At 37.3% G+C, this 27,960-nt stretch overlaps 2 protein-coding genes across 10 annotated transcripts in view; both read right to left on the bottom strand.

The window, feature by feature from the left end:
* Window positions 1-1,775: 1,775 nt before the first annotated feature.
* vps37bb (VPS37B subunit of ESCRT-I b) lies at window positions 1,776-9,041 on the bottom strand. Its single transcript, XM_046861382.1, has 4 exons — window positions 8,880-9,041; window positions 6,277-6,448; window positions 3,425-3,507; window positions 1,776-2,823 (listed from the first exon to the last, which is right to left on the bottom strand). The coding sequence occupies exons 1-4, from the start codon at window positions 8,991-8,993 to the stop codon at window positions 2,401-2,403; spliced, it is 792 nt and encodes a 263-aa protein (XP_046717338.1). The 5' UTR covers window positions 8,994-9,041; the 3' UTR covers window positions 1,776-2,400.
* Window positions 9,042-10,486: 1,445 nt separating this feature from the next.
* slc4a5b (solute carrier family 4 member 5b) overlaps window positions 10,487-27,960 on the bottom strand; it is a 56,459-nt gene continuing 38,985 nt past the window's right edge. For 5 of the 9 annotated variants that reach the window (XM_046861374.1, XM_046861375.1, XM_046861376.1 and 2 more), the window contains 12 exons: window positions 27,841-27,905; window positions 27,375-27,566; window positions 24,824-24,937; window positions 24,485-24,598; window positions 24,039-24,200; window positions 23,666-23,844; window positions 23,474-23,546; window positions 18,366-18,434; window positions 17,246-17,419; window positions 15,480-15,650; window positions 13,835-13,943; window positions 10,487-11,194 (listed from right to left, as the gene is read on the bottom strand). In XM_046861374.1, the coding sequence (XP_046717330.1) occupies window positions 11,178-11,194; window positions 13,835-13,943; window positions 15,480-15,650; window positions 17,246-17,419; window positions 18,366-18,434; window positions 23,474-23,546; window positions 23,666-23,844; window positions 24,039-24,200; window positions 24,485-24,598; window positions 24,824-24,937; window positions 27,375-27,566; window positions 27,841-27,905 (1,439 nt within the window). In that variant the 3' untranslated portion in view covers window positions 10,487-11,177. Of the gene's footprint in view, window positions 11,195-13,834; window positions 13,944-15,147; window positions 15,314-15,479; window positions 15,651-17,245; window positions 17,420-18,365; window positions 18,435-23,473; window positions 23,547-23,665; window positions 23,845-24,038; window positions 24,201-24,484; window positions 24,599-24,823; window positions 24,938-27,374; window positions 27,567-27,840; window positions 27,906-27,960 lie in introns of those variants that run through there. The other 4 variants (XR_006927332.1, XM_046861377.1, XM_046861379.1 and 1 more) reach the window with 4 other exon arrangements.

The following is a 27,960-nucleotide window of genomic DNA, read 5'->3' on the forward strand; positions in this document are numbered from 1 at the left end:
AACAACTGTTAGTGCAATTATTAGAAAATGGAAGAAATCCAAGATGACTTTCAATCTCCCTCGGACTGGGGCTCCATGCAAGATCTTGCCTCGTGGAGTATCAGTGATCCTGGGACCACAGTGTCAATAGTTAGCATTAGTAACATACTACACCGACATGGATTAAAATCCTGCAGCGCACACAAGGTCCCTTCTGCTCAAGCCAGCACATGCCCAGGCCTGTCTAAGGTTTGCCAAAGACCATCTGGATGATGGCCTTGGGAGAGGGTCATGTGGTCAGATGAGACCAAAATATAACTTTTTGGTTTAATCTTCACTCGCCACGTTTGGAGGAAAAAGAAGGATGAGTACAATCCCAAGAACACCATCCCAACCATGAAGAATGGGGGTGGAAACATTATGCTTTGGGGTGCTTTTCTGCAAAGGGGACAGGACAACTGCACTGTATTGAGGGGAGGATGGAAGGGGGACATGTATCGCAAGACTTTGGGCAACAACCTCCTTCCCTCAGTAAGCACATTGAAGATGGGTCATGGCTGAGTCTTCCAGCATGACAATGACCCCAAACACACAGCCAGGGCAACTAAGGAGTGGCTCCATAAGAAGCATTTTAAGGTCCTGGAGTGGCCGAGCCAGTCTTCAGACCTGAACCCAATAGAAAATATATGGAGGGAGCTGAAACTCTGTGTTGCCCAGCGACAGCCCCAAAACCTGAAAGATCTGGAGAAGACCTGTATGGAGGAGTGGGCCAAAATCTCTGCTGCAGTGTGTGCAAACCTGGTCAAGAACTACAGGAAACGTCTGACCTCTGTAATTGTAAATAGGGATGCACCGAATATTCGGCCACCGAAAATTTTCGGCCGAAAATGGCCCAAAAGTGCATTTTCGGTTTTCGGCCGAAAGACTTTGATCACCGAAAAAACACGGCCGAAACAGTTTGTTGTGATGACGCAAACAGAAACCGCTGCCTGCACGTGCTAAAACAACATGTCTGCGGTGTGGACGTATTTCAGTATATCTGAGAAAGACCCACGGATAGCGATTTGCAAAACATGTAATGACGAAATATCGTCTGCAAAAACTTTCTCCACGTCGGGTTTAATTTGAAATCCATACATCCCGATCGCTATGTTGAATATCAGAGCACAGAAAAGCAAAACCCCTCCGAGCATGCGCACTCCGTCTGTGGCGGACGTTTTTGAAAAGGCAGGAAGTTTCCCAGTGATAGTGTTGTATTGTTGTATCTTTAAGCAGTTGCACTTGTTTTGAATGCACTTTGTTTTTATGAAAGAACATATTTAATTGTACCTTTCAGCAGGCCAGAGGGCCTGTACATTATTATTTAATGTACACATGAGTGCATTAAAGTTAAACATTTAAGACTAAATTTTAATTTATTTTATCCTGTGCATTGTTGCAATGTGCTTTAAATAAATATTTTAATAATTTATAATTGATTAATTCTTTGAAACTTTAATATTAATTTATGCAATTGAAATGCCTTGATTTTAGTAAGGTTAGTACACAGTCATAGCCATAAATAATAAATAATAATTGCCATAATTTCTTCCGGTGTTTCGGTTTTTTCGGTTTTCGGCCTTGCTTTCCTCCTTTTTTCGGTTTTCGGTTTCAGACAAGAATTTTTATTTCGGTGCATCCGTAATTGTAAACAAAGGTTCCTGTACCAAATATTAAATTCTATTTTTCTATTGTATCAAGTACTTATTTCATGCAATAAAATGCAAATTAATTATTAAAAATCATACAATGTGATTTTCTGGATTTTTTTTTCAGAATCTGTCTCTCACAGTTGAAGTGTACCTACGATGAAAATTACAGATTTCTCCATTCTTTGCAAGTGGGAAAACCTGAAATAGGCAGTGTATTAAATACTTATTCGACCCACTGCATAACAGAATTCTTCATTTTATATATATATAATTTGCATTCCCCCCTAAAAAAAATTCCAAATACATGGATCTGTAGTTCCAATGAGTAATTTAGTGCTTCTGAAAATATTAAACTGGCTACAGTCTCTACTCAATATGTAAAAATGGTTTACATGAAGAAACCGCATATCTTTCAAATCTATTGCCATCAATTAATGGTTTTAACTTTCATGCTAATTTTAACAAATAGACTATTTTCTTTAGCAATTTCAATTTCTTCTGAACTGGTCCATTTTGTGGATATGTCTACAGAATTAATATTTCACACTTTAAAAAAAAAAAAAGAATAAAATAAGAACAATTCATAATAATCCACCAACACTTGAGGATAAACCTGTACAAGACCAAAGTGCTTACATACAAACTTCTCTCTCACTTTTTTTTTTTAGCAACAGGGAAAATGCCCAGGTTATTCATTTACATAAAAAAAAAAAAATACTTAAGTATTATTTCACTGCATGATGAAGCCAGTTCTTGGTGGAAGACCAGGCCTCTGGGGAAATGCTGGTGTGTATGGCTGTGTCAGTGGACCTGTGTAGGATGGCACCATGCTGGGCATTTGTACAGGAGGGTTAGGGGTTACTGGGTAGGGTAAAGCTCCCTGCTGCCCTGTCAGCTGGATTGAAGTTGAAGGTGTTGCCCTCATAGGACCCGGGGAGCCATTAACCTGGCCATGGAAAGACGCAGTGGATGTGGGTGTCTGAGATGGAACGTGCTCGACCGGAACCTGTGGCATTTGATAACATTTGAGCAGCACCTCCTGCAGCTTATCAATCTTTACACGCCGCAAATGGGCCAACTTTCTCTTGCTTTGATAAGTTTCAATGAAGGCATCCAGAGACAAATCGCCATCAAGGAAGGAATCCGCCATGTTCTAAAATGACAGTGAAGTAATTTAGATTAATAATATGAATACTTGTATTGCAGTAAAATAGACAGGAATAGTGTGAATGTAATTTGCTTTGGATTATCCACATAACTCTCATGACCCCTTAGATACAAAACTTACATTACTCATCCTACATTCACACAAGCAAATAATAAGTGATTCATGACTTGTTGATTCTGGCCTCTTGATCTGAAGCTAACCTTTCAAATTCAAATTATTTATTGTTGCAGCCTGAGTGAAAATGTTCTTGCTAGGCTTCATACTGGCTTAGGTGAAACATAAGCACACCAATTATATAGCATATTGAATAAAATAGCAAATAAGAAATAATTGCAGATAGGAATAAAGCTGAATGAGGAACTGGAAGAAAAGACCACATACATAATTGTCATATAACTAAGAAAGGACCATTTGCTGGACTGAATCACTGAATGTGCAAACTGAATGTTTACCTATTACTAATGTGAATGCAGGAAAACTTATGTACTGCACATGCCTTTGCTACATACTTAGTTTAACTGTACACACTGAATATACTAGCAAATACTGAATAATATTGATAAATTGATGGTGAAACTGATTTTACCTCTGTTTCCTCTTCTATTTTGGCTCCTTCAGCCTGTAGTAGGGCTAACAGTGTGTCTAGTGAGCTTTTTCCTGAGTTGTGATCTGAGCAAACACCAAGCAATAACATTACACAAGTTATTTATGATCAGCTATATACATGCTGCATTTTGCAGAATGACTGAAGCACACACAGCCCCCTAAAAAATATTTGGAACAAAAAGGCCATTGTTTGTTTGTTTTTTTGGGACATACACATACAACATTAGAGTCGGATTTCAAAAGATGATGTTAGACTATAGATCAGAATCTAGGGATTCCTATTATTTAAAATAAAATAAGCAACTTTTGGAAAATTATTGAAAGCGATAGTGTACACAAGGAACATTTTTAGATGAAAACACCGTTTTCAAATATATCAGGATTAGTGTAGCCTTAGAAAATTAGTTGTCTTGTGCAGAGAAAAGGGTAAGTACAGAATCAATAGCTCTGATGGTGCTACTACAACTTCTTTTGGCTTCTCCAATTAGGGGTCGCCACAGCGGATCATCTGTCTCCATACCCCAGTCCTCTACATCTGCCTCTTTCAAACCAACTACCTGCATGTCTTCCCTCGCCACATCCATGAACCTTCTCTTTGGTCTTCCTCTTTTCCTCCTTCCTAGTGGCTCCATCCTCACATTTTACTACTGATATACCCCATGTCTCTCCTCTGCACATGTCCAAACCATCTCAATCGCACCTCCCTCACATCGTCTCCAAAACGTCCTACATGCAGATATATTATCTGTATCTGTATATGTTGCACACACTATTGCTTCTATATACTGTACAAAGTTTTATAGTAACCTCTCTCATCATACCTGACACACAATACTGTCATTTGCACTACCATGCACTCCCACACTTTATGTACATTACTGGTCTGTATCCCTATTTATTACCCACACTGTCTATACTGTCTCATATTGTCTGTATTGTCTGTATTGTCTTGTATAGTCTGTTTTTGTCTTGTTGTGTCTGTTTTGTCATGTATAGGTTTTTATTTATGTCTGTACTTTTGAGAGTAACAAACAGCTGGAACCAAATTCCTTGTGTGTGTCAACACACTTGGCCAATAAACCTGATTCTGATTCTGATTCTGATGCACTGTTCCTCTAATAAACTCATTTCTAATCCTGTCCATCCACATCACTCTCAACGAAAACCTGAACATCTTCAGCTCTGCTACCTCCAGCTCCACCTCCTGTCGTTTAGCAACTGTCTCCAAACCATATAACATTGCAGGTCTCACCACAGTCCTATAAACTTTCCCAGATACCCTTTTATCACAAATCACTCCTGCCACTCTTCTTTATTCGCTCCACACTCTTTTCTTCACTTCTCTAACACACTCCATTACTTTGCACTGTTGACCCCAGGTACCTAAACTGCTCCACCTTCTCCACCTCTTCTCCCTGCAACTGCACCACTCCACTGCCCTCCCTCTCATTCACAAACTTGTACTCTGTCTTACTCCTACTGAGTTTTATTCCCCTTCTCTCCAGCGTGTACCTTCACCTCTTCAGGCTCTTCTCCACCTGCTCCCTACTCTCACCACAAATAACAATATCATCCACAAACATCAAAGTCTAGGAAAACTCCTGTCTGACCTCGTCCGTCAACCTGTCCATCACCACTGCAAACAGGAAAGGGCTCAAAGCCGATCCTCCAACCTCCACCTTGAACCAGTCTGTTGTTCCTACTGCACACCTAACTGCTGTCAGACTGTCCTCATACATGTCCTGCACCACCGTCACATACTTCTGACACACCTGACTTCCTCATACAATACCACAACTCCTCTCTCGGCACTCTCTTGTCGTACACTTTCTCTAAATCCACAAAAACACAATGCAACTCCTTCTGACCTTCTCTATACTTCTCCATCAACATTCTCAAAGCAAATAATGCGTCTGTACTTCCTCGGCATGAAACCATACTGTTGCTCACAGATGGTCACCTCTTCTCTCAGCCTGGCTTCCACTACTCTTTCCCATAACTTTATGGTGTGACTGATCAACTTATTTCCCCTGTAGTTACTGCAGGTCTGCACATCTCCCTTATTCTTAAAGATCGGTAACCAGCAAACTCCTTCTCCATTCCTTAAGCATCCTCTCACCTTCCAACATCTTAAACAACCTGGTTAAAAACTCCACTGCCATCTCACCTACTGTCTCTATGCTATGTCTTCGGGTCCAACTGACTTCATGGCCTTATAACTTAGCATAGATTGATGGGCAGCAACAATTCATTCTCTAAGGTCATTGCTGATGTCTTTTCTCATTGCATTATGTTAAAACACACTGCTCCTGACTAGCAATCTGCTAAAACTTTGGCTTTTATAAAGGTGGTCACACTTACTTAAGTTTAATTAATCAAGAGTAATTGTTTAGCAGCACATGGCCTCTGAAGTTCTATGGATGTCAAAAAGGTGCTTTTAGGTTTCACATAAACCTTTCCATTTTGCCCTTTTATTTTGTAAAAAAATAAATAATGACAGTATGATATGTCATTTGTTATTTGTCTGTTTATCTCAATTTTAAGACCTATTCAGGACCAGATCATTTTTATTATTTTAAAATTATTTACATTTATATTATATTTCTTTCTTGTGCACAGACTGTGTGTACTCATTAAAAAAAAAAGGAAGAACAGAAACAAAAACACCATAAACCCAAAAAAAAAAAAAAAAAAAAAAAAAAAAGAATTAGAAGAAGAAAAGAAATACCCTAAAATGTTTAGTAACATTTCAAGATCTAAATGGCTAACTGGTAGTAGTAAAACATTTCCTGTCTATTGACAATTGTAAAGATATGTATGTGTTTAACTAACCTAGAGTGCATTTGCGGAGCTGGTAGGCCTCATAGAGTTCCTGTAAACAGCAGTAGCGCTTGATTAGCTGCATTTTCTGTTGTTCCAAATTGGGCTGGAGGCTAAGGTTCTGCTCAGCGAGACTGCGGTTACTAGCGAGGGTCATCTCTTTAGTTTGCTGCATCTCCTGCATCTGAAGAATAAAATCAGGGAGCACATGAAACTTGGTTGTGAGTATATTACATTGTATATTATGCATTATATTATATTGTATTGCACAGTTAGCATGAGAGTAGATATAAATGGCTATATAATGTATGACATTAAATGACTGTACTCTACAATTATGTTGGTGCCAAAAGTATTGAACTTTTGAACAAACAAAAATACATAAGAAAGCAGAAAAGCACAATGAACCTTGAAACAATATTTTGTTTACACTTTAAAGTTTTGTTCAAACCATTTGTGAGGGCTTAACAGTAATTTACACACATTTGCTAGTGAGATTCAGATCAATAGCGCCAGTAATTCCTTTGGCAAGTTTTACAAAAGGAATGGCAAATTATTCCAGCTGAATGTCTGGATGCCAAGACTGTGTGTAAGGCTGTTATTCATGCCAAGAGAGGATTTTTCAATGAAACATTGTTGAAACATCTGTCCATTTATATATTTGTTTTGTCAAAATAAATCTTCACTTTGCAAAAATTAATTCCCCAGTCTGTAGCATATAAACAACATTAACATGCATATGTCTCTCAAAAACAAATTTTCCCAAACTTTAAACAGGCACTGTTATTCCCTAAACTAATCCACAAAGGGTCTGTTCAGTAGCTGATCATGTGTCTGCATTAGAGCCAATTTTCTATTGCCAACATGTTATACAAGCATATTTCTGAAGAGGAAAAAAAAAATTAAATAAATACTGGTGCATATTCAATAACTGGACAGACCACATTACAGCAGATACTCTGTATTGGCAGAAAGAGACATGTAGTTCCGTTTTGCTTTAGGTTCCTGGTTTATTCTGTAAAACGGCTTATTCGAATATGTTCTGTAATGCATGTTTTTGTAAACTTAGGACTTAGAACTTTGGGGAAAAATGTTTTGAAGGTTTTTACCTAACATCAGATTTATAAACGATGACTTGTTACTTGTGAAATACTTAAAAAATATTAGACTTGACAGCAGCACATTACAGTTTAATTACTAATTAGATCATATCTTAGTAATACTGATTAAACTGAAGGTAAGTGTGTGAAATCTATATGATATCTAATATCATATGAAATCCGACTAAGATGCACATGGACAAATCACATAAAAAAACATAGTTATTTAGTATTTAGTTAAATTAGTCGAATTAAAGCCCCACCAGTGCTTTTACTAAGCATTTGAACTAAGGCTTTTGAAATACTTTTTAAAAAAAACAATTTTTTTTTTTTTTTACATATTATAAAGAATTTTTTCTATAGTGTCTAATTTGTTACTCCACTGACTCTGGTGTTTCAAGATTTTAAAACAATTCCTTCCCCCTGAGAGAAACTGGGGGCTTTTACCTGTTTAGATTTAACTGAGATGATGTGCAGCACTTTGGTCTTTAATCGTCTTTTAAATGTGCTATATAAATGAAGCTATTTGAATATTTAAATATCATAAAGACTTTTTTTTTTTTTTTTTTTACAACATATTAAATTCCACAACAGGAAGATTGAGAGTACACATAGTCTCTGTCCTAGTGAACTTTGCACTAGGGTGTGTTGATAGAGACTGCAAAATGCCACAAAACACAAAAGAAGGCTGCACAAAAACGTACAAACTGGCAAGATTGTGCACTGTGTGTGTACCGTCTCTTTGATGTAAAGAAATGTGAGATCAGATGACACAAATAAGTGTGTGACCCATGTACCCATTGTGCCATTTAATAGCAGTGACACCATGACATTCTGCTGCTAAATCATCAGTTAATCATTTATCAGGCAGTGATTCCATACAGGGTCAAATCATCCAACAAATCCAAAATGATTATAACCCAGATTTAATCTTAAGAACAACAAGGAAGACATGTTATCATCATATTCAATTTATTCACTTAACCAGACATAAATTCTGGTTTATTCAAGTTTCACATTTATTTTAATTACTTATATTATTATTATTATTTTTATATATGGAGTTACACTTGTCACGCGAATCTACCAGGAAGCATGAAAACTGCATTCATTTAAAAAAATATCCACCTTTGATACTTAAAAAACTGTGATTAAAAAAAGCATAGTCTGTGATTAGAAATAGCAGTAATAACAGGGTTACTTTGCGATATGACACCGCAAAATTACTCGTGATTGTGTTACATAACAGAAGCTCATTTTAAGACAAAACAAGGAGCAATCTGCACTTCTGTAGCTCATGATTTCTAGATTTTTATTATCACTCCAATTACAGTTAAACATTAACAAATATAAACAATAAATATTCGCCGAAATTAATATATATATATATATATATATATATATATATATATATATATATATATATATATATATATATATGACAAAGGAGAGGCGTTTTGCAATGAAGAGAGTCCAGCAAAGTCTCGCCTGGGCTTGGTGACAGCGCGCACTTACCTCGTCCATTTCTTTGACGATTTCATTGAGCTTGTCATCGTATTCGAGCAGCTCGTTCAGCTGGGTCATTGAATACGAACTCAATTTACTCGTGAACCCAAAGATTTCCCCCATCGCTATTCCACCAACAACACTCTCCCATCAACCGGAAATAGAATTCATGTCCAATGAGTGCCTTCGAGAAGCGGCAAGTGACGTAAGTATGACGCAATTGCTCGGTTGTAGATAACGCTGCGTTTGACAAGATGATCGTAACTTGTAACTTGTACTTTGCAAGAAAGGAAAGCCAAAAATAAACTTTTTATTTATTTGTTTGTATATTGCACATTTATTTTCATAAATGAAACTTTTAAATATGGTTTCAGAAGAACTGGGTTTAGAAGAACATTTTACATATAAAAGCTATAATAAAATTAACATATAAACAGATGAAATGAAGTATCACACACTTGAAATTTAAATGCATATACAGTATTTATTTAATTTAATAAAGACAATTCATTTGCACAAACCTGTACCATACAGGTCGGTGCTACAGTGTATATATTGTATATACTGTGTTTCTGTCTCTGTATTATGTTGTCCTTTATCTTTTGCACTAAATGTTGCACATGTGTACTTTATGTAAATTAGTTTTGTTTTGTGTAGTTCCATGTTTTGTGTTCCTTTTTGTTCATTTATATTGTCTAATGTAGCACCTAAGGAAACGTTTTGTTTCATTGTGTACTGCACTGTATATAGTTGAAATGGCAATGAAAGCAACTTGATTTGACTTGTCTACATTTTTATATCTCTGAATTCATATAACTGTGATAGCTCTGAAACAGCATTGATGTTTCTTAAAATTGCAAAACCTTTAAAAGTTGATGGTGAGTGTAAATTCTTAGTAACTTAGCAGAACATTTCCGGAAATGGCTGACGGTCTATTTTACCTGTTTCCAGTAGCTATTGAAATGACTGCACAATAACATTGCTTACATATGGTGTCCCATGCACACACTGCAAAATTCATGATCTTAGTATAGAATCCTATGACTATATTCATTTGGACACATAGACTCATGCAGGATGGGAAAAAAAGTCCTGGATCAAATTCTATAAATCACTGAATAATGAAATTAGTGAATTTCACAGATGTAATGTGCTCTAGATGTTACCCAAAACCTTGTTTTGGATACTTTATAAATACCTGGCAACATCTGAGCTGTCTCTGGTATTGTATTTTGCATAATCTACATATTTAATCTCAGGTATATTTTACAGTATCTTTATCCAATTTAAGAATGCAGCTATGTTTTAAAAAAAATGTTTTGTGGTCTGCTATGGATTTCAGCCAAGATCTTTGTTGCAATAATCTTAAAATGTATCATAATAGTTAATCTTGTATGTCAAATGTAATGCTACAGTGTAATATCTGAAGACAGACACAGGGGGTTTGTTCAGTATGAAGAAATGTAAGGACAGTTGAATATGTGTGTGTTTATATATTTAATATTTTAATATAAACCTACTATTTTATATTCTTCCTGTTTTTTTATTTTTTTATTTTGTTTTGTGCTCATTTGACTTGATGCAGAAAAAGAGTCCAATAATTCTTTATTGTTTTTATATATATCTTTATTCTAGCATACATTACAGTACACAATAAATTGGCATATTCACAATTAGTACATTCATTCAAGTAAAGGAACTGCTGTAAAGAACTAAATTGTATTATATAATAATAGAATAATTTTCTAGAATTGTAGCAAATCGGTTGAATTTAAATCCTATTAAACTCCAAATACAAATTTTAAACCAAAGTTCAATCTATGGTTTTCTTCAGAAATAATGTTTTGCTAGTTTTTATTTAAATATTTGGTCTACTGAAGAAATAAATTATTTATGGATGTTTCAGTGATCTGTTCTATAATTACAGACTAATCAATGCGAAAGCCTAAGGTATGTTTTATTTGATAATTGGCTGCTTAATATAGTTGCTGTATTACTGGCATAGACATCTGCAGTTATCGGCAGATATCTGCATATTCTATGTGAATTAAAAGTTGCTGAAATCTAGGTATTTGTTGTTAATAAAACTGCCATGTTCACTAACAATGACAATTATTCTATATTTATTAGATACACTATGTAAAACTATAAAAGCATAATATTATAGGTAAGAAATCTTTTTCCACCTTCAAGTAAGATTTTCTCCCAAACATAGAAAACATTCTTATTACACCACAGCATTATCTCACTTCAGTCTCACGCTGCTGATGGTAAAACACTGAGCGGGATTTAGAGGGCAGGGGATCTTCATATGCAGGGTGATGCTAAGTAAAAGTAAAGAGGAGTTAAAATACATTCAACAGGCAAGACTTTCTCTGACAAGTAAAAGTGATATAAAAAGCACCAGGAAAAGTAAGGCATATTAAATACATAACAATTAAAGCCTCAAGCAGCATTTTCTGGGCCCAAGCACCTAAACTCAGTGAACAACACACATTGCTTTAGCAGTCATATAAAAACAGTGTTATCAGTTAAGTCTGATTTGTAGTCTCAATCATGATGTGGGTAATTTCCTTGAACACTGTAGGAATTCTCTGACTGAGAAAAATAGGGCTAGATCAGAGGCCAAACATGCCCATGCAATACATGAGAAGGTAAAAAGATGGGAAGAGTTTTTTTTTTTCATTAAAAAACCCTATACATTTTTTATACAAGTTTAAAAAGTTAAAAGCATACACATACTTCCAAATTAAATCTAGACCCTATCCCACTGTGTCTCCAACATTCATAACTTCTTAGCAGATGGTTGTATGGCTGCCATAGACACTCTAGCCAGATGGGAAATAAAGAAGAAAATGTAGAATACTAATATGGTTAAAAAAATTTGGTGCTTGATTTTCTAATAATATCATTGTTGTAATTTGCAATAAATAATTTGCGATAAAATCTCCAACAAGAAGAAAAAGTGGTCTAATATGCAAATTCATAAAATCATAGAAACTAGTTCAAATCTAACTTTCAAATTAAACAATATATAAATGTAAATTTTAAGTGGCACTTAAGCAGGAAGGATACCTGTTATATCTATTAACTCATTTGCAAAAGGAAAGAGGGAATATGATAATGTTTCACCAGTAATGCAGAATTATCTAGGAAAACATTGTGTTGTCAAAAGTTCAACACCACAATATAAACTTATTGTGATTCTCTTTTGTGAATTTTATGTACATTTTTAAAGAAGGGTTGTCAAAAGCATGTATTATACTATCTTTATGAACATAGTATAATACATGCATTTGGCAACCTTCCTTTAGGCTCTGGCTCCACCATGACCCTGACCAGTAGCTTACTTATCAAAGATGAATACATTAAAAAACTTTTATGCAAGCAAAGGTAGATGCTTTACATTATCAACAAGTAAGATGTACTCGAACGAATGTTCTTTTCTAAATATTTTGCACCAATTTAATTTCTTGCAGTGATTTAATTTTAGGCTAAATTAATAAAGGTAAAAGTCGAACAATTTTATAAGACTGCAAATTTATTTATTTTTTGCTTTTTAGTCTAAATCAGATTTAATGCAACATTAAAATAAAGTCAATTAGAAAATAAATATGCCAGATATCACCAGATTCCATTTATATTTTATATTTTTAATCCTTAACTGCTTATTTAGTACATCCTGTTACTAATGCAATGGTATTCTGTTGATATAAATAGAAACTATGAATATTATACAGAACCACAGCATAACAGTGCTGCAGCACAGACAGGTATCTCATTCAGCATGAGTGCCATGAGTGACAATGTCATTACTTAAGCAGGAAACCCAATTAACACAATTAAACAAGTCTACTTTCACTGCAGCCACAGCTGTGCCGCATTTATCATCTTTAGCAGAAGCATCAATATTAAACTATATTAACAATATTAACCAGAAAATTCAGCCATTGTGACAGGAAAGTTTTGAAAGTGAATGCTTGCAGGCTCTGACTAGTGGTCCCTGACAATCCAGTCAAAGAATGTGAAAAAGCTGATGTTATTGTACGCCTGTTAGATATAACAGGTAGAGTTGCCATTTTGAAATCTGATTGGCTAAAGCAACAGCTTCATACAACATATACTTTATACAGTACTACACATTGTTTTTTTCTGAAGGCCTAATGGCTTATTTCTTTGACCCTAGCAACACGTGATGTGATGGCTGAAATATAATTGGCTAACTCTAACCTATACATATGATACAGGAAGCAGCACAAGAGAAAAGCTATGAAATGAAGAGAAGAGACTATTGGGAATAATTTTATAAATATTCATGTAAAAAAAGATTCTGAAAGTGCCCTGAAGACCTGCTAATGGTTATTTTACTCTCTTGGGCTCAATAAATCTAATTAAATATATAATTAATGGCTATTGTCTTAAATATGCACTATGGTATTTTGGTCATATCTACAAATTAAACCAAACAAATCTTTTCAATTAATTGAATTTAAACCTCTAGTTTTCATTTAGGAAATGTGAATTTTAATACTTATGTGTCAGTGTGGTAAGAAGAGGACAGGAACTACTTTTTCATCGGCTCTTGCATGTCACATATCACTTACCACACACACACACACACCTGTTTCTTGTTTCACCTTAATCAGCAACACTACTTAGGTTCCAGTTGTTGTATCTCATGAAGCTTCTGTTGATCCCAAGTCAATATTTTACTTAGCCTGCAATAGTCTTGCTCATGTAAGTTTAGGTTTTTTTAGTTTATATTTGTAAATACTATATTATTTATTCCTCACTTTGCAAATAAGAGTCTGCACTTGCATCTGCTTTGCCTCCATAACAGACAGCTTTACTGATCGAGGAAAATCCAGGAAAAGTAAGAAAGAAAGTTATGGAGGCCTTTGCAACATGTCTACATCATATCAGACATTATATTATAAGAAGAAGAAACATTAAGGTTCACTTACAGTTAGATGCAGCAGGGTGTATGTGAGAAGGGTCAGGGGAGGATGATGGGCATTCTGATGGCTCCTTCTGAATCTTCACTGAGGAAAGGCAATCACTGGGGCATTGTAACTGGGTGTGACACAGAAACCACAATCTACTACTACATATACAGTATCACACAAAAGTAAGTACACCCCTTACATTTCAGCAACCATTTTATCTTCTCAAGTGACAATACCATAGAAATAAAACTTGGATATATTTTAGAGTAGTCAACGTGAGCCTTGTATAGTGGTAAGGATTTTCTGTCCTCCAAAAATTACAACGCACAGCCATTATTGTCAAATATAGCTGGCAACAAAAGTGAGTACACCCTAAGTAAAAACAGCTGTACAGCATGTATTGTAACTATGCAAAGCCACATGTCCTATTCATCATGTTTGTTTTTGTCTGCTTGACAGAACCATAAAAAATTTGTATTTTTGTATTAGAGCAGTTAAAATGTGGTGCTTTGAGAACAATTCTCTCATACTGACCACTGGATGCTCAGCATCTCTGAGGATTTGAGAATTGTGGCCATATTTGTGGAGAGCAACAATTTTCAAATCCTCAGAGATGCTGAGCATCCAGTGGTCAGTATGGGAAAATTGTTCTCAAAGCACCACAAAAAAAACAAAAAACAGATGCATGAGTGTTGCCAGCATTGCTTTAGAGGTGAGGCTTTACAGAGCATGTGTGACGCCATTGTGAGGAGTACAAAGAAAATTGTATCTTGCCCACAGTCAAGCATGGTGGTGGTAGCATCATGGTCTGGGGCTGCATGAGTGCTGCTGGTACTGGGGAACTGCTGTTGAGGGAAACATGGATTCCAACATGTATTGTGACATTCTGATGCATAAAATATTGCCCTCTTCGAGAAAATGGGCCAACATAATAATGAACACAAACACACTGCCAAGATGACAAGTGCCTTGCTGAGGAAGCTAAAAGGTGAAGATGATGGAGTGGCCAAGTATGTCTCCAGACCTGAACCTTATTAAGCACCTGTGGAGCATCCTCAAGCAGAAGGTGGTGAAGTGCCATGTGTCTAACATCGAGCAGCTCTGTGATTTCATTATGGAGGAGTGGAAGAATAAAAATATTGACACTAAGTGAACGTCAAAACTGTGTCCAAAGTGTCAATATTTTGTTGTTATTTTTAGAGGAGTAAATCTGTAATGCTATACAAGCTGCACATTGACTACTCTAAAGGACATACAATTTTCATTTCTATTGAATTGTCCATTGAGAACATATAATAAAATGGTTGCTGAAATGTGAGTGGTGTACTCACTTTTATGATTTTTCTTTTTTGCATGTGCTTATTGAAACATACAGCATTTAGCACAACACATGCAGGACACACCAACTAAAAAAAATGCCATGCCAGGACAGGAACTACTGTAGATTAAATGACATACAGACTGCAGTAAAAGTTAAACATTGCCTTTTTAGCAACACTGTGAAAAGAAGGAGAAATAAAAGGCAGTAATCAATTACATAACATTGACCCAGATCACAGAACATGATTGATTCAAACTGTGATAGCATATTTGTGTGTGTGTGTGTGTGTGTGTGTGTGCGCGCGCGCTCGCATTATACAAGCAAACGTATTTGTTCACTAACCTCATCATCAGTGTCATGATCTGTGCTTTTGGTCTTCTGTCTTTCTTTCTTCTTTTTCTCATCTTCCTTCTTTTTTTTGTCTTTCTCAGGTAGGATGTCATCCAGCCAGGCCAGGTCATGCTGGGAGAAGACAAGATCGAGTAGCTTTCTCACCACCATTAGACCCAGAATCTGGAAATAGAACACAACCATCTTCCAGTTCATTCTAAACTTCTTCAGGTTAAACTTAATCTTCTTCTTCTTCTTTCGGCTGCTCCCATTAGGGGTCGCCTTAGTGGATCATCTGTCTCTCCCCCTGTCCTCTACATCTGCCTCTTTCAAACCAACTACCTGCATGTCCTGGTGGCTCCATCCTCAGCATTACCCCATGTCACTCCTCTGCATATGTCCAAACCATTTCAGTTGCATCCCCCTCACCTTGTCTACATGCACGATCCGTCTAATAAACTAGTTTCTAAACCTCTGTTTCATGATCCGCATATTTGATTTGGCATTTGACATGTTTTACGCTGGATGCCCTTCCTAACACAACCCTCCCCATTTACCTGGGCTTGGGACCAGCACTAAGAGGCTGGGTTCAGGTTAAAAATAGTTTTAAATATCGATAAACCAAGAAGCTGAAAATGCAAAAATAATGTCTCAAGTAATTCTATACAATTACTTCTAATTACTTCTATGTTAGATGTTATGCCAAATTGTTCATCCACTATGCATGCAAATCTTAATGTGGTTTTGCTTTGTGTTTTGTGTGTTTGTGGTTACATGGGTGATTGATAACTGCAGGTTTTATACTTGTATATAATACATGGTTACATTAATGGTAACCATGTATTATATACAAGTTGGGTCATATTAAAGGATAGAGAGAAAACTTGTCAATTAACAAGATTCTAACAGATAAATACGAATACTTCTTGACATCAATTACAATACCAACTAGGGGTGTAACGCTACACGTATTCGTACCGAAAAGTTTTGGTACAGGGCTTGTGTTCCTTCAGTTTTCTGAGGAACTTAAGTGTTGAACCACAAGTTTGCTTAGTCTCCGCCTTGCACTTGAGTGCATTGTCACTGTTTTTTTCATTATATTATAAAATGTTTAGTGTCACTGTGGCTACACAGTCCATACCGGAAATTTTGCTTTGCACATTGCAGACTTGTTCAGCTTCAAGAATTTCTTTTAAAATAAGAAAATCCTAACAATTCCTCATGTTGCAGGATTGAGTGAATGATTTACACATTACATATTATAAAATATAAATGCATTTATTTAATTGTAAATTTTAATTAAAATTGTTTTAAATATATAATGTTTTGATGTTCACAAATGGTAATAATAATAAACTGCATTAATAAAAAAAAAGCTATTTGTTTTGCATATCTCCCCCCTAACTGTACTAAAATTTAATTAAACAATTGCTTAAAAACCCGAGGTGCTTACCAAACCGTGCATTTCATGTACCATTACACCCCTCAGAATCAGAATCAGGTTTATTGGCCAAGTGTGTTGACACACACAAGGAATTTGGTTCCAGCTGTTAGTGACTCTCAAAGTACAGACATAAATAAAAACTATACATTCAGCTTGAACTATACAAGACAAAAACAGACTATACAAGACAATACAGACAATGTGAGACAGTATAGACAGTGTGAGTATTAAATAGAGATACAGGTTACAGGTAATACCCTCATACCAATGTATATTTTTTTCCTATGCACAGTAGTCAAGAAATCTAAAGAACAGATAAAGGCAAAGATCTTACCATGACAGGGAAAATAATAGCTGCCACAGTAGACTTGAGGATCCAGAGCACAGCCAGACAGGTAATCTGGACCAGAGTGAAAAGATGCACCCGGCGCAGTGGTACGTGGCGGAGGTAAACGAAGTCTGGCTGGTGCTTGGCAGGCATCAGGATAAGCTTAATCCTCTCCCAAAACTAAATAATGAGTAAGCTCCTTTAGATTTAAAGACTAAGGTAATGTAATCTAAACACATCAAGCACTAAATAGTATTGAGTATGTGTGGTCACCATGTCATGTTTTTATTATTGTATTTATATAGTGACCCCATCAAAATAGGAATATCTGATTGACTTTTTGGTGACATTTGACTGGTCCCCATGAGAAAAATGCTTTAAAAATGTATCATATTAAAAAGTTAGATTTAGGAGTAAGCATAGAATTAATTATCTGCATTAAAAACATTTAGTTTACATATAAGTACATGTTATTTATGTACGGTTATTGTAAAATGTTACCACTTAACTGGTCAAGCACGCAGCAAGCCACCAATCATGGTAGAGCGTGCACTCTGTTTTAAACTGTTTTTGCACATTGGTGGTATCTACTTATCAAAAACATGAAGTTCAGCATCAGTTCAACAGCAATCAGCAATAATTTTGCAAATGTTAAATGATGGAACAAACTCCTGACTCTAACTTGCCAGAACACCCGTGGCCTTTTTGCATGATTTTTTAAAAGAAGGTTTTGGACACATAAAAATTTTAATAGATATCAATCAGTGTTTGACTTATTAATATCATTCTGTTCATAGATTGGTGTGCTAAGAGTTACATTAGAGACTTTTCAGATAAAATGAGTTGATTAAGCTAAAGTATTGTAACAAAAATTATAATAGGAACATTATAGTGATAATAAATCAGTACTTTGGATATTTTGTTTAGAACATTTGAAGGCAAATATCTTTGTAGTTTGAAGGGAGCAGTTTTACATTTACCAGAGTAATATTTTACCTAGTGTATCTCTACTTTAAGTCAAGTACATGGTTTGTGTACACCATTGAGTGTGTGTGTGTGTGTGTGTGTGTGTGTGTGTGTGTGTGTGTGTGTGTGTGTGTGTGTGTGTGTATATATATGCATGCACCTGAATGCCAGTGAGAGAGGCTACACCCATGTACAGGAACACACCATAAAGTACTGGCATGGGAATATACTATAAAAAAAAAAGCACATAAAACATTTTTTTCTACATACAGTATATGCTACACATATACAATAATGTTATTTAAACTAATACACAGTTCAATTTTATTTTTTAGTATTTTTCTTATAATATTACTTATGAAAACCAACATTTTTAGCATAGAAATCGCTAAAAGAGCACAGAATATGCCATACAATGTTTTAAACAAAATTTTATATATTAATATATATTAAGTCAATATATACATTTTATATTTGCTAGTTTTAATGCATCATTGTCAATGTCATATATGTTCAGGCCAAAACAACAAAATATTTAATTTGTAATAAAGACTTGAAAAAAATGTACATCCTCTTGAATTCTATGGGTTTGCATATCAGGAATTAGTACAAATCATCTGGTCCTTAGCAGTAATTTTACCAAACACAGCATATCAACACAAACACCTTATACTGTCTATCAAGCACAATGGTGACTGTATACCAAGCATGCAATCAGTGCCAAGACCAAAATTACGTCATGTAATAAGACAATGCTCCAGATAATTTACAGCATAATGGCTAAAAAATAACAGAACCAAGGTGTTGCAATTGCTCAGTCAAGTCCAGATGCCAACCCAAATTAAATTCTGTGGCAAATTCTGAAGAAAGCTGTGCATAAACAAATGCATGGGTCACTATAAAAATAGCATTTATTTTCTGAATTTTCAGATTGTTTTACTTCCCTTTTAGGAACTCGAGCTGCATCGCAACGCTTTGGGGAAGCTCCCGCGTTGTCCACACTCCGAATCACGTGTAATCTGTCCAATGGAAGGTGCTACACACAGCCTTTGTGGGCATAATAATAGAAGAGCACTTCCACAACTCTGACCCCAGACGCATGTGGAAAGGCATCCAGTCAATCACAGACTACAAACCCACAGCTCAACCAACCAGTAGTGCCTTCCAACCGAACGAACTTAATCACTTTTTTGCTCGTTTTGACCAAAGCACAGGACATTTTACACCAACCACGGACTCTGCTACTGCTTACAGCCCACTTTCAATCTCAACAACGGACGTCTATTCAGTGTTCAGCAGAGTGGATGCACGAAAGGCAGCTGGCCCGGACGGCATACCGGGACGTGTTCTCAGAGCATGCGCTGGACAACTGGCACAGGTTTTTACTGACATTTTCAACCTGTCACTGGCCCAAGCCATGGTACCTACATGCCTGAAGACCACTACTATCATACCAGTGCCTAAGCACTCAGGTGCTAAATGCCTGAATGACTTTCGCCCGGTTGCACTCACCCCATTGCTATGAAGTGCTTTGAGAAACTGGTCCTGAATCACCTCACTGCGGGCCTACCACCTACACTGGACCCATACCAGTTTGCCTATCGCCCGAACAGGTCAACAGAGGATGCAGTTTCCACAGCTCTTCATTCTGCTCTCACCCACCTGGATAAAAGCAACACGTACATCAGAATGCTGTTCATTGACTTTAGCTCTGCGTTCAATACAGTCCTCCCCACTGTACTGATCACTAAGCTCAGTGAACTGGGTATCTGCACCTCCACTTGCAGATGGATTCTGGACTTTCTCACCAACAGACCTCAATCTGTCAGGTTGGGAAACCAGGTATCCTCAACCCTAATTCTGAACACTGGCATACCGCAGGGCTGTGTTCTGAGCCCACTGCTCTACTCCCTGTTCACCCACGATTGTGCTCCTCTGTATAACTCCAACATCTTCATCAAGTATGCAGATGACACCACCGTGGTCGGCCAGATCGACAACAACAACGAATTGGCCTACAGGAAGAGATCCGTAATCTGGCAGCATGGTGTGCCACCAACAACCTGACTCTCAACGCCACAAAGACCAAAGAGCTCATTGTGGACTTCCGAAATCCAACAGCAGGAGACATCTACCAGTCAACATCAATGGAACCGAGGTAGAGCGAGTCTCCAGCTTTAAGTTCCTGGGAGTTCACATCTCTGAGGATCTGTCCTGGCAGCAGAACACGTCAGCTCTGGTAAAAAAAGCACAACAACGCCTGTACTTCTTGAGAAGTCTCAAGAAATCTCATCTGTCCCCGGGGATTTTAACGAGCTTCTACCGCTGCATCATTGAGAGCATCCTGACCAACTCCATCACTGTATGGTACGGAGGCTCCACTGTGTGTGAACGTAAAGCACTGCAAAGGGTGGTCAAAACCGCCCAACGCATCACTGGCACCCAACTACCTGCCATTGAACACCTTCACCACAGCAGATGTCTGCGCAGAGCTCACAGCATCATCAAGGACTCTTCACATCCCAGTCATAAACTGTTTAACCTCCTTCCATCACGAAGAAGATACAGAAACTTGCGCACCAGAACCAGCAGGTTCAGGGACAGCTTTTTTCCATCCACCATCACACTACTGAACTCAACACTACACCGCTAAATCACTACAAAACAAACATAAACAAAAGACTGTATATAACCTCTGTACAATACATGTACATACTTCATATATCTTTTCACTCCTCATTACATCTGCACTTTTTATATCTGTATGTATATTTATCATCACTGTACATTCTGCCCAACATTTCACATTCATATGTGTATATAATGTATGTGTATATATATATATATATATATTTTTTATATATAGTAGACTGTTTATTCAGCTTGCTACTCCTTAATGCCATAATCTTGTGATCTGTAACCTTTCATTTCTGCACATTTTTCTTAATTACTGTACACCTTTATATTTATTCACTGTACTTCTGAATGTCCACACATCTCTGCACTGAAATAGCCTTTATATTTATTCACTGTATATACTTCATATATACCACTGCTGTAAATATGCCAGATAGTTATCTGCACTGTAAATATGCTAGATATTTATCTGCACTTTTGCACGACTGCTACATTTTGCACTTCTGGTAGATGCCAAACTGCATTTCGTTGCTGTGTACCTGTACAATGCAATGACAATAAAGTTGTATCTATCTATCTATCTATAAGGCACGGCCAGCTCCAGTGAGCTCCCTCCTTGGTTTCAGCATTGTAGCGGACCAGGAGAACTCTCCTTTGAGGCCACTGGAGCTGCACCAGTGCGTACTAGGCGTACCGGAGGTCAGTATCGAGAGACTGATACTTCTAAGAGACTACCTGACAGCCTGGAAAGCTCTGGCAGACGTGTCTCGGTGGGTCCTGTGTACTGTAGATTGAGGCTATACGATTCGGTCGTATCCGCCCCGTTTTGACAGGGTTTTTCTCACCTTGGTGAGAACCGAGAAGGCTCTGATCATGGAACAGGAAGTAAGCACTCTCCTGAGGAAAGAGTCCAGAAAAGGGGAGACACTCACTTTCAAGCAGTTCCAGAGACTGCTTGGACTTATGGCAGCAGCGTCCAATGTGATTCCACTAGGCCTCATGCACATGAGACCCCTTCAGTGGTGGCTCAGGACCCGTGGGTTCTCATGAAAGGGCAATCATCTCCGTACGATGAAGGTTACGCGGCGAGCCCAATGTGCTTTAGAGATCCTGGGTTCCTATCTCTAGGCCCTGTGCTGGGTGTCCCCGGTCATCGCGTGATGCTTGCGACAGGTGCGCCCCTCATGGGGTGAGAAGCAGTCATGAGTGCCTGCACCACCCAAGGTCCATGAGAAGGTCCCTATGTTACTACTAGCAGCGTCTTCCGGACCTGTGAGGTCACCACATGTTAATTCATTCAGACAACACCTCGGTGGTCTGGTACATCAATGCCCCCTGTACAGGTTGGCACACCAGAACCTCCTGTGGGCCCAGGGGAGCGAGTCCATTACGTACACAGGACGAGTGAAAGAAATTCAGAACAACTTGCCAACTGCTACGGCCCTCCGAGGAGAGGCCTCCCTGCTAATAAGCAGACCCGCAGCAGATGGATTATTGATGCTTTTGTGTCCTTCTTTGAGTCCTTTGCTCACCCCGCTCCATTCGGGGTCAGAGCTCACTCAACCCAAAGTGTGGCAGCCTCTAAACCTTGGTCCTCTTTGAGTGTCCCTCCAAGACATCTGCAACGCTGCGAGCTGGTAAATGCCACTGACCTTCGTCATGTTTTATAACCCTGACCTCAATGCCACTCCTGGCTCCTCTGTCCTTTCGACCTAGCTGTATCTATACACACTAGTCAGGGATTGGTCAGTCTGGCGGTATTGGACTTTCGTTCCCAAAGCATTGCGACGCAGCTCCTGTAACGTTCCTGAAGGTATGTAAACCTAGTTTCCTGAGGGAACGAGATGCTGAGTCCCCTTGCCACACTGCAGGCATTCCTGCAGCACTTTCTTCTCCTTACAGAAGCTGGTGCCGGCTTCACTCCATGTGCTTTTTATAGCTTCCTAGTCATGTCACCCTGCCGGTGATGCCACACCTTCCATTGTACAGATAACACACATGTTTCAGAGCATGGACAACTAGGGTTACATATGTAACCTAAAGAGGTTTCTCCCTAACAGTAAAAATTGAAAAATCATTTTTAATCTGCACAAGCAAAGGTCACAAGCAGTGGATGATATGCATATTTGAACAGGGAAGTCAAGGGGGTAAACAGCTAAAAGATTTGTAAAGAAAAATTTCACCACTGGCACCATATACATATACTGTATACTGATATTATTGATGAAATCACATACACTGCTGTTTCTCCTTCTCTGTCTTGAATGTTTAGGTGTGGAAATTTTTGCCCCACCCACCACATTGCATTAAGGATCTTAATTAGGAATTGAGATTGCCAATAAAAAAAATACATACTATTTCCTTTTAATTAAATATGCAATGCTGTTAAGATATTACTTATAAATATTTTTTGAGTAAAGTGCTGTTAAGTATATGCAACAATTAGTAAACCTACAGATTAGCTACTTGATAACACACAACAGCACTTGATAAGCTTTCAATAGTCCATACAGAGATATATTATACTGTGTGTAATTTTAATTATATGAAAATACTACATAGAACATTACAGTATAGCACATCACAGTGATAGTTTTGTAGGGAGACTAACACATGTTCCTTAAGACTCACCTGTAGTATAGGAGCAAGAAAAATGGAAACTCCAGTGAGTACAAAAACCAGGATACCTGTCAACCTTTGCTCTCTGTGTAAAATAAGAAAAAGAAATGTGAAGAGATGCACCTTAAATATTAATACAAACCAGAAAGAAATAGTAAAAACAGTAATACTTTTTATAGTCTAAGTAAACTTATATTTACTTACCGCACTCCCAAGGACTGTGGCTGCTCGCCTGGAGCACTGCACTCACTCTCCATCCTAAGGGAATCTATGTGAGCAATAGAGATGACTGTAGCTGCTACATACCATGGCAAACACAGGAAAGAGCAGACCGCCATGAGGATTCCCACCCAAAACATGTCCAAATGATAGCCACATCCTTTCTGCTCAAGTTCAACATGTGAAAATAAATAGTAAATTGTTTTACATATAGGAACAGTTAAAATACTCTAAGCTATGACACATTGCATGAAATGCAGTGTTACAAGCAAAAAACTATATACCACATATATAACACGTCACTGATTTGAGAATGAGAATGACTGAAGAGATAAGAATGACTTTTATTATACTATACCTTAAGTTTGTTTTCCTTGCGGTTGACAATAACAGCAGTGATCTGCTGATCCATGAAAATAAGAATGGTAACAAGAAGAGCAGGCACAAAACTAGCCAGACACATCCACCAAGGGTTCTTCCCAATAGTATTGACCATCCAACCACGATCTGGTCGAGTGGGCTGTAGACACAAGTGAGAAGTAAGGAATGATTTTGAAAAGTAGCTAGTTAAAGAAAGCTATTTAGTTATTTCTGACATTAAAGTTAGTCCATACTTTCAGATGTCATTTAGTTAAGAAATATTTTAAATTGCAATCAGAAACCAATTTTTTAAGATCCAGAGCAATAAAAGGTATTGTACATATACAGATATTGTACATATATAAATATAATCAGTGTTGCACACCAATAATAATCATTGACTATCATCCACAACTTAGCACAGTTAGCTTATCAGGATCATACCTTAAACTCTGTAGGCACTATAAGTTTAGGTGTTTCAAGTCCCAATAAAATATCGAGACCAACAAAAGTCATGATTGATGTGAAGATGGAAAAATCACTGATGAGTTTGCGAAGCTATGCATTTGCAGAGAGGAATGAGAAAGAAAGAAAAATAGCAGTCATACAATCATTTACAAGGAGTTAAATAAACGGAAAAGAAAAAGACAATTTGAACACACAACCCTATAACACTGCAGACAATTATGCACTTGATGATATCAAATCCATTAGCAAAGGTGTGATTTAAGAAAATCTGTTTTTCATTGGTGCAGATATGACACAGAAGGACAGGTGTGTGACCTTGATCTGAGTGGGTACATGCAGTTTGGGAGTTTCCAAAGACATCAGGTGATCCAGGGCACAGAAGACCACAATGGATATAATAATGGCAAAATCTGCACTCAAGGTACGCCACTGAGGGATGAAGTTGGGATTTAAGGGGTCAAAAAATAAAACACACACAAGAATGTTGTCAATATGATAGACAGGAAAGAAAAAAGTGTCTCACAGCATCATTAATATTCAAATTTTACCTTTCAACCTATTTTAAAATGTACAACTTAAGTTTCAAAAAAGTTATGCTGCTGTGAGAAATGGAAATAACAGAATTCAAAGATATTAAGTCATATGTTCTTCACAGTACAAAACATATCAAATGTTTATCCTGAGGACATTTTAAAAAAAGTAACATTTAGCATTGGAGAAAAAATTTATTTTGAAACTGATGGCTGCAACACATCTCAAAAAACACTGGGCCATGTTTACCACTGTATAGCATCCCCTCTTCCTTTAACAATTGTCTGTATATGTCTGGGAACTGTGGAGACCTGAAGTTTTGAGAGAGGAATGTGGTCCGATTCATTACTGATACAAGATTCTCCACAACCGTCTAGCTGCACCAACCATTTTCAGTTGGTGAAATGTCTGGAAAATAGGCAGGCCAGTTCAGCATTCAATTGCTTCTACTACAAAGCCATGCTGTTGTATTAGATACAGTATTCTGTTTATCATTGGTTTACTGAAATATGCAATTCCTATTCTGAAAAAGATGCCATGCAGATGGAAGCATATGTTGCTCTTAAAAAACGTGTATAAACATTTCAGCATTGGTAGTGCCTTTCCAGATGTGCAAGCTGCCCATTCCAAATGCTTTAATGCACTGCTATATCATCAGAGATGCAGGGGTTTTTTTTTTACACAGAGGCTTATAACATGTATCCAGACTCTTCTCCTAGTCTGGATTCCGGAAGCCCATGGTTTTAAAAAAGTATTAAAAATTACATCTCCTTCCTTAGAGTCCAACTTCTCATACAAATCCTCATGCGTTTTCCTTTTGCCACATCCCTCTTTACTTGCTGCTGCATCTCCTTGTACTCCTGCCTACTTTTCTCATCTCTCTGCATTCAACCTCTTTCTCCTTATGCTTTCCTGCAAGTCTTCATTCCACCACCACCTCTCTTTGTCTTCCTTTCTATTTCCATATGTCGCACCAAGTACCTTTGTAGCTGTCTCCCTTATCACTTCTGCAGTAGTTGCCCAATCATCCAGCACCTCTTCACCACTTCCGAGCCCCTGTCTGACCTCTTTCCTGAACCTTACACTACAGTCTTCCTCCTTCAGTTTCCACCATCTTATACTTTTTTCAGTCCTTACTCTTCTTCACCTCCAATCCCATCCTACAGACCGCTTCACGTTAATTACCCTATCAGAAACTCTCTTCACCTCCACTACACTCACACTTAGATGCTTTGACCATTAAATTAATAATTACCATTTTTTTTTCTCTTAACATGGTACATTTTCTCAGTTCAAACATTTGGTATGTATTCTATGTTCTACTGTGAATAAAATATTGGTTTATGAGATTTACTAATCATTGTATCCTGTTTGTATGAAAATTTCCCAACATTTTTTAAATTGGGGTTGTATGAGTAGTATCACAAGGCTGCACACACAGTCACAGTGAGCACCAACCTTGATAAGTCAGTGTGCCAAATGGGGCAGTGGTGGTCCAGTTTTTAAGGTTCTGGGTTAATAATCATACGGAGGTTCAAGCCCCAGCACTGCCAAGCTGCCACTGTTGAGCCCTTGAGCAAGTCAATTAACAGGGGTGCCTTTTTATTGTTTTTGCCTTTCTTTAATGTTCCCTCACGAGCTCAATAAATGTCAATAATATCTAAGTCTCATACATTGTGAGCTGTGCTATTCTGATCATGTGCATGAAACATCTACAATTTCATCATGGACAGCAAGTTAAAAGAAAGAGCAAACGTTAGATTCTGCATAAAACTGGGCAAATCTGCCACAGAGAAGATGATGACCTTTAAGAAGCTAAACCCACAAAAATGTTGATCAGCAACTTCCACAACATTGTCGGTGTTATACAGAACATTCCAGGCAATCCCCATGTGTAATTTTAACATGTGCCATGTTTCTGCTAAGTTTGTTCCCAGCCTGCTGACCCAAGACCAGAAGGAACACCGCGATGAAGTCTACCAAGAACTTATTACCAGTGACGAAACTTGGGTGTACAGGTATGACCCTGAGACAAAGCAGTCGAACAAAAAGGGCGAGGCAGGTCCACAGCTTGATCAATTGGATGCTCATCGTCTATTTAGTCGACATTCAGTAACAGCTAAACCAGATCTGTGGCTTGTTAGTCTCGAAACATTTTAAAACCACCACATAAATTATAGTTGATCTTTAATTAAGTTCTGTGTATGAAAGAGTGGGTGGGCAAAAAGGAGAAAAAAAAACATTTGAAAATGTAGAAAAAATTACAAATAACAGTTCTTTTTAGTTCTTAATTCACCAAGTCATAAAATTAAAATATTGTTGGCTCATTCCAAACCTTGGTGGGGAAGTAGCGGCTGGACTTAAACTTCTTGAGAGAAATGGTCATAGAATAGGTGCCAAAAAACAGGACGAAGGACATCAGAGCCAAGTCAGGAACATATTTGCAGGATTTGCCTATAAGAGCTCCACCATATTTTAGACACTCTTTTTTGCTCAGCTGACTCCAGTCCAGAACTGTGAAGTTGTACTATGTTGAAGGAAGAGGAAATACATTCATAGATGATTAAATATTTCTGCCAAATTGAAAAAATCTATTATGTGTCAGTGTATAGCATTTCATTTGTATATCACTTCGAGATTTGTAAATCACTTTGAAATTGAGTCAAAGAAAATAATGCGTCAATAAAGCATGAACAAGATTAAAAATTATGACTAAATAAGAATAATGTTATTTTACACTAAATAAAAATGTTAGATTTGTATATGTTATAATCCTACTGTTATTCCAAGCTTGACCTTACCAAAGAGTAATCAGTATAGTTGTCTGGACCAAGTATAGCAGATGAATTAAAAACAATTGAAGAACCTGTTACAAAAATGTCAGTATTATGCAGTATTAAAAAAGGTAAAAAAAATAATGC

The sequence above is a fragment of the Silurus meridionalis genome, chromosome 11, assembly GCF_014805685.1.
Source record: "Silurus meridionalis isolate SWU-2019-XX chromosome 11, ASM1480568v1, whole genome shotgun sequence".
Taxonomy (NCBI): domain Eukaryota; kingdom Metazoa; phylum Chordata; class Actinopteri; order Siluriformes; family Siluridae; genus Silurus; species Silurus meridionalis.

Bases quoted from the DNA above. Each gene is read 5' to 3' on its own strand.
- vps37bb (XM_046861382.1), bottom strand. From the start codon at position 8,993: ATGGGGGAAATCTTTGGGTTCACGAGTAAATTGAGTTCGTATTCAATG. The intron at 3,508-6,276 runs GTTAGTTAAACA...GTGTTTGCTCAG, and splicing joins GCTCCGCAAATGCACTCTAG to ATCACAACTCAGGAAAAAGC. The intron at 2,824-3,424 runs GTAAAATCAGTT...CTGTCATTTTAG, and splicing joins AAATAGAAGAGGAAACAGAG to AACATGGCGGATTCCTTCCT.